This window comes from Callionymus lyra, chromosome 7, assembly GCF_982586985.1.
Source record: "Callionymus lyra chromosome 7, fCalLyr1.hap1.1, whole genome shotgun sequence".
NCBI classification, from domain to species: domain Eukaryota; kingdom Metazoa; phylum Chordata; class Actinopteri; order Syngnathiformes; family Callionymidae; genus Callionymus; species Callionymus lyra.
Genome location: NC_141824.1, coordinates 648,621 through 656,120, shown reverse-complemented (window position 1 = coordinate 656,120; position 7,500 = coordinate 648,621). Strand labels below are relative to the sequence as shown.

The 7,500-nt window shown below is 37.4% G+C and overlaps 1 protein-coding gene across 1 annotated transcript in view; it reads right to left on the bottom strand.

The window, feature by feature from the left end:
* Nucleotides 1–6,883: 6,883 nt before the first annotated feature.
* The window catches only part of nrgnb (neurogranin (protein kinase C substrate, RC3) b), a 3,548-nt gene continuing 2,931 nt past the window's right edge, over nt 6,884–7,500 (bottom strand). Inside the window, exon 3 of the mRNA XM_087796265.1 lies at nt 6,884–7,194. Coding sequence (XP_087652391.1) covers nt 7,171–7,194 — 24 coding nt within the window. The 3' untranslated portion in view covers nt 6,884–7,170. The remainder of the gene's footprint in view (nt 7,195–7,500) is intronic.

Genomic DNA, 7,500 nt, shown 5'->3' with positions numbered 1-7,500 from the left:
CCTAAGCTTTGGAACCATCTCTGTGTTTGATGATCTACTGACTCCTTCAAGAAACATCTGTGTTTGATGATCTACTGACTCCTTCAAGAAACATCTGTGTTTGATGATCTACTGACTCCTTCAAGAAACATCTGTGTTTGATGATCTACTGACTCCTTCAAGAAACATCTGTGTTTGATGATCTACTGACTCCTTTAAGAAACATCTGTGTTTGATGATCTACTGACTCCTTCAAGAAACATCTGTGTTTGATGATCTACTGACTCTTTCAAGAAACATCTGTGTTTGATGATCTACTGACTCTTTCAAGAAACATCTGTGTTTGATGATCTACTGACTCCTTCAAGAAACATCTGTGTTTGACGATCTACTGACTCCTTCAAGAAACATCTGTGTTTGATGATCTACTGACTCCTTCAAGAAACATCTGTGTTTGACGATCTACTGACTCCTTCAAGAAACATCTGTGTTTGATGATCTACTGACTCTTTCAAGAAACATCTGTGTTTGACGATCTACTGACTCCTTCAAGAAACATCTGTGTTTGATGATCTACTGACTCCTTCAAGAAACATCTGTGTTTGACGATCTACTGACTCCTTCAAGAAACATCTGTGTTTGATGATCTACTGACTCCTTCAAGAAACATCTGTGTTTGATGATCTACTGACTCTTTCAAGAAACATCTGTGTTTGACGATCTACTGACTCCTTCAAGAAACATCTGTGTTTGATGATCTACTGACTCCTTCAAGAAACATCTGTGTTTGATGATCTACTGACTCCTTCAAGAAACATCTGTGTTTGATGATCTACTGACTCCTTCAAGAAACATCTGTGTTTGATGATCTACTGACTCTTTCAAGAAACATCTGTGTTTGATGATCTACTGACTCCTTCAAGAAACATCTGTGTTTGATGATCTACTGACTCCTTCAAGAAACATCTGTGTTTGATGATCTACTGACTCCTTCAAGAAACATGTGTGTTTGATGATCTACTGACTCTTTCAAGAAACATCAGTGTTTGATGATCTACTGACTCCTTCAAGAAACATCTGTGTTTGATGATCTACTGACTCCTTCAAGAAACATCTGTGTTTGATGATCTACTGACTCCTTCAAGAAACATCTGTGTTTGATGATCTACTGACTCCTTCAAGAAACATCTGTGTTTGATGATCTACTGACTCCTTTAAGAAACATCTGTGTTTGATGATCTACTGACTCCTTCAAGAAACATCTGTGTTTGATGATCTACTGACTCTTTCAAGAAACATCTGTGTTTGATGATCTACTGACTCTTTCAAGAAACATCTGTGTTTGATGATCTACTGACTCCTTCAAGAAACATCTGTGTTTGACGATCTACTGACTCCTTCAAGAAACATCTGTGTTTGATGATCTACTGACTCCTTCAAGAAACATCTGTGTTTGACGATCTACTGACTCCTTCAAGAAACATCTGTGTTTGATGATCTACTGACTCTTTCAAGAAACATCTGTGTTTGACGATCTACTGACTCCTTCAAGAAACATCTGTGTTTGATGATCTACTGACTCCTTCAAGAAACATCTGTGTTTGACGATCTACTGACTCCTTCAAGAAACATCTGTGTTTGATGATCTACTGACTCCTTCAAGAAACATCTGTGTTTGATGATCTACTGACTCTTTCAAGAAACATCTGTGTTTGACGATCTACTGACTCCTTCAAGAAACATCTGTGTTTGATGATCTACTGACTCCTTCAAGAAACATCTGTGTTTGATGATCTACTGACTCCTTCAAGAAACATCTGTGTTTGATGATCTACTGACTCCTTCAAGAAACATCTGTGTTTGATGATCTACTGACTCTTTCAAGAAACATCTGTGTTTGATGATCTACTGACTCCTTCAAGAAACATCTGTGTTTGATGATCTACTGACTCCTTCAAGAAACATCTGTGTTTGATGATCTACTGACTCCTTCAAGAAACATGTGTGTTTGATGATCTACTGACTCTTTCAAGAAACATCAGTGTTTGATGATCTACTGACTCCTTCAAGAAACATCTGTGTTTGATGATCTACTGACTCCTTCAAGAAACATCTGTGTTTGATGATCTACTGACTCCTTCAAGAAACATCTGTGTTTGATGATCTACTGACTCTTTCAAGAAACATCTGTGTTTGATGATCTACTGACTCCTTCAAGAAACATCTGTGTTTGATGATCTACTGACTCTTTCAAGAAACATCTGTGTTTGATGATCTACTGACTCCTTCAAGAAACATCTGTGTTTGATGATCTCTAGACTCCTTCAAGAAACATCTGTGTTTGATGATCTACTGACTCCTTCAAGAAACATCTGTGTTTGATGATCTACTGACTCCTTCAAGAAATATCTGTGTTTGATGATCTACTGACTCCTTCAAGAAACATCTGTGTTTGATGATCTACTGACTCCTTCAAGAAACATCTGTGTTTGATGATCTACTGACTCTTTCAAGAAACATCTGTGTTTGATGATCTACTGACTCCTTCAAGAAACATCTGTGTTTGATGATCTACTGACTCCTTCAAGAAACATCTGTGTTTGATGATCTACTGACTCCTTCAAGAAACATCTGTGTTTGATGATCTACTGACTCCTTCAAGAAACATCTGTGTTTGATGATCTACTGACTCTTTCAAGAAACATCTGTGTTTGATGATCTACTGACTCCTTCAAGAAACATCTGTGTTTGATGATCTACTGACTCCTTCAAGAAACATCTGTGTTTGATGATCTACTGACTCCTTCAAGAAACATCTGTTTGATGATCTACTGACTCCTTCAAGAAACATCTGTGTTTGATGATCTACTGACTCCTTCAAGAAACATCTGTTTGATGATCTACTGACTCCTTCAAGAAACATCTGTGTTTGATGATCTACTGACTCCTTCAAGTAACATCTGTGTTTGATGATCTACTGACTCCTTCAAGAAACATCTGTGTTTGATGATCTACTGACTCCTTCAAGTAACATCTGTGTTTGATGATCTACTGACTCCTTCAAGAAACATCTGTGTTTGATGATCTACTGACTCCTTCAAGAAACATCTGTTTGATGATCTACTGACTCCTTCAAGAAACATCTGTGTTTGATGATCTACTGACTCCTTCAAGAAACATCTGTGTTTGATGATCTACTGACTCCTTCAAGAAACATCTGTTTGATGATCTACTGACTCCTTCAAGAAACATCTGTGTTTGATGATCTACTGACTCCTTCAAGAAACATCTGTGTTTGATGATCTACTGACTCCTTCAAGAAACATCTGTGTTTGATGATCTACTGACTCCTTCAAGTAACATCTGTGCTTGATGATCTACTGACTCCTTCAAGAAACATCTGTTTGATGATCTACTGACTCCTTCAAGAAACATCTGTGTTTGATGATCTACTGACTCCTTCAAGAAACATCTGTGTTTGATGATCTACTGACTCCTTCAAGAAACATGTGTGTTTGATGATCTACTGACTCCTTTAAGAAACATCTGTGTTTGATGATCTACTGACTCCTTCAAGAAACATCTGTGTTTGATGATCTACTGACTCCTTTAAGAAACATCTGTGTTTGATGATCTACTGACTCCTTCAAGAAACATCTGTGTTTGATGATCTACTGACTCCTTCAAGAAACATGTGTGTTTGATGATCTACTGACTCCTTCAAGTAACATCTGTGCTTGATGATCTACTGACTCCTTCAAGAAACATCTGTTTGATGATCTACTGACTCCTTCAAGAAACATCTGTGTTTGATGATCTACTGACTCCTTCAAGAAACATCTGTGTTTGATGATCTACTGACTCCTTCAAGAAACATGTGTGTTTGATGATCTACTGACTCCTTTAAGAAACATCTGTGTTTGATGATCTACTGACTCCTTCAAGAAACATCTGTGTTTGATGATCTACTGACTCCTTTAAGAAACATCTGTGTTTGATGATCTACTGACTCCTTCAAGAAACATGTGTGTTTGATGATCTACTGACTCCTTTAAGAAACATCTGTGTTTGATGATCTACTGACTCCTTCAAGAAACATGTGTGTTTGATGATCTACTGACTCCTTTAAGAAACATCTGTGTTTGATGATCTACTGACTCCTTCAAGAAACATGTGTGTTTGATGATCTACTGACTCCTTTAAGAAACATCTGTGTTTGATGATCTACTGACTCCTTTAAGAAACATCTGTGTTTGATGATCTACTGACTCCTTCAAGAAACATCTGTGTTTGATGATCTACTGACTCCTTCAAGAAACATCTGTGTTTGATGATCTACTGACTCCTTCAAGAAACATGTGTGTTTGATGATCTACTGACTCCTTCAAGAAACATCTGTGTTTGATGATCTACTGACTCCTTCAAGAAACATCTTAATACGTTTCTATTTGTTCAGGCTTTTCCTTGATTTTCTGGAACTCCTGTTGTGTTCTCAGTTTTATCTTGACCTTTAAAATATATACTTTATTGAATATTGTTTTGATTGTTTAAGTGCCTTGTGACCCTGGTCTGGAAAAGCGCTATATAAATAAAAATTACTTATTGACTTACTTAACTATTATAGTAACAATAACAAGGATTCGATTCGTTTCCATGGCAACGGATTCATTCACGAGGCAAACAAGTTGTAAATATACATGAAGGTTGCAGTTTCGAAGTCAATCTCTAGATGTCACCAAATATACATAACGAGTGTGTTGTGCGTCAGATGTTGTAATAACATGTAGGAAGTAAAATTACCAACAATAGGCTTCTCTGGGTTTGTCGACGAATAAGAAACATTTTTGCAAAAAAGCATTGCAGTTCCACTGCTTTGACACTGGGGGGAGCCATAAACAAATAGATGTAATCCTAGCAAGTGTTGCTTTCTAGTTAAATGACTTTTTCCTCGAAAGGAACATCTTCGTGAAACTTGACCAACGTGTGAAGGATTTATTTTACATCTTGAATAACAAGATTCTGCTTCACGTCATTGATTCGTGACTCATAGGTTGTTGTACGGTGGCCCCGGAGTCCAAACAGACAGAAAACTCTTTAGCAACTTGAGTTCCAGACAGAAATCCACTATGAATCTCCTCCTGGTTCCTCCAAGAGAAGCAGAAACTATCTATATTAAAATAATCTGGAATAAAATAATCTGGATTAAATGAATCTATATTTAAATAATCTGTAATAAATGAATCTATATTAAAATAATCTGTAATAAATGAATCTATATTAAAATAATCTGGACTAAATGAATCTATATTAAAATAATCTGTAATAAATGAATCTATATTAAAATAATCTGTAATAAATTAATCTATATTAAAATAATCTGTAATAAATGAATCTATATTAAAATAATCTGTAATAAATTAATCTATATTAAAATAATCTGGACTAAATGAATCTATATTAAAATAATCTGTAATAAATGAATCTATATTAACATAATCTGGACTAAATGAATCTATATTAAAATAATCTGTAATAAATGAATCTATATTAACATAATCTGGACTAAATGAATCTATATTAAAATAATCTGTAATAAATGAATCTATATTAACATAATCTGGACTAAATGAATCTATATTAAAATAATCTGTAATAAATGAATCTATATTAAAATAATCTGTAATAAATGAATCTATATTAACATAATCTGTAATAAATTAATCTATATTAAAATAATCTGGACTAAATTAATCTATATTAAAATAATCTGTAATAAATGAATCTATATTAAAATAATCTGTAATAAATGAATCTATATTAACATAATCTGGACTAAATTAATCTATATCAAAATAAAACTGGTGCAGTCCTTTCTTTTATGCAGTCACTGGCTCCTCCTTTACCTGCCAGACCTTCCCTCGTTCTCCCATCTCTGAATCTCCAGGATGTTCAGGTCGCCACGAAATGTGCCGCCAAGAGTAATGGTCTTGGGTGAGTCTGGTCTTGCGTCCCACCAACATGTGCTCTAATGTTGCTGGATCTGGGCCTATAGGGCACGCGGGTCTTTGGCGAACACTGGTTTAGGTTTGTGGGTGAAGCCAGTCAACGTAGCTCTGATGACGCTGCACTGGCGCCGATGCCGAAGCAGGTCCTCCTGCTCTCACCTTGTTCTTGTGCCTCAGAGCTCGACTTGTTCAGTTGCAGCCAGTGAGGTCCACGTCCTCCCAGGAGCCAGGATAAGTGGCTTGGACTGCAAATGGATCGTTGGGATCTCCAATCTGACTTGTACTTCTCTGCCAGACTGGAAATGGGCAGGTCTTACGTCCTCAGTACCTTTCCACCTTTGAGAGCCGGACTTTATACGAGGTTCTTGGCCACAGGAGTTGCAGATGTAGTCCATACTGCAGGCACCAGAGCTGGTCCTGTTGTTGTTCTCCAGGCAGCACCTCCTGAGCTGCTTTACTTGCTGCTGATCGTTGAGGCGTCGTACCATGACGTAGGCTTCTACGAGAGCTTTAGAAGGGGTTCCTCGCCAACGTGGACGCGGCGTATCTGACAGCTTCCTCTTCCAGTGGAGATGCTTTTGGACTAGATCTTCATGTGAACTAGCTCACAGTTTTCTTGGAGCTTTCTCAGGCGTCGTGCAGTGCAGGCCTTGGTTGTGGCGAGTGTTTCGAGATCATCCATGTAGGCTCTGACAACCGACCCTCGAGAGGCCTGGACCGTGACCTTCATGACCTTCATGACCTTCATGACCTTCATGACCTTCATGACCTTCATGACCTTCATGGCCAGGGTGAAGGCCAGCGAGGAGATGATGCACCAAGTTATTGTGAATGAGACTGAATGAATGTGGACTAAAATAATGTGGATTCAGTGGATTCAAAGACATCTAGACTCAAGGTCAAGTGAGGAACACAATATTTAATAACACATCGTCTGTTGATACTTTTGCTGATACTTGATTAAGAGTCTTTGCATCCAAACGTATTATTATTGATCAATAGTTGAAAACTCTACTAATGCAGTGAAACATCATCGGAGATAATAGACTCCAATAGACTCACGTCTTCTAAAGCACGTTCACAGGTTCATGCACGAGTTTCTGCTCAAAGACACTCAAAGCCAGACGTAGAAAACAAACACAACTTCTGCTCAAACTGAAGGTCGTGAGGTTCTTGGTTCCAGACGTCACTGGCCTCGATCCTCTCGTCGCTGAACACAGAGACTCTGGTTATTGATCCACTTCCATTATTTTCTTCATGTCAATGTCTTCATGTGAGATGATTAAATGTCTTCATGTGAGATGATTAAATGTCTTCATGTGAGATGATTAAATGTCTTCATGTGAGATTAAATGTCTTCATGTGAGATGATTAAATGTCTTCATGTGAGATGATTAAATGTCTTCATGTGAGATTAAATGTCTTCATGTGAGATGATTAAATGTCTTCATGTGAGATGATTAAATGTCTTCATCTTAAATGTCTTCATGTGAGATGATTAAATGTCTTCATGTGA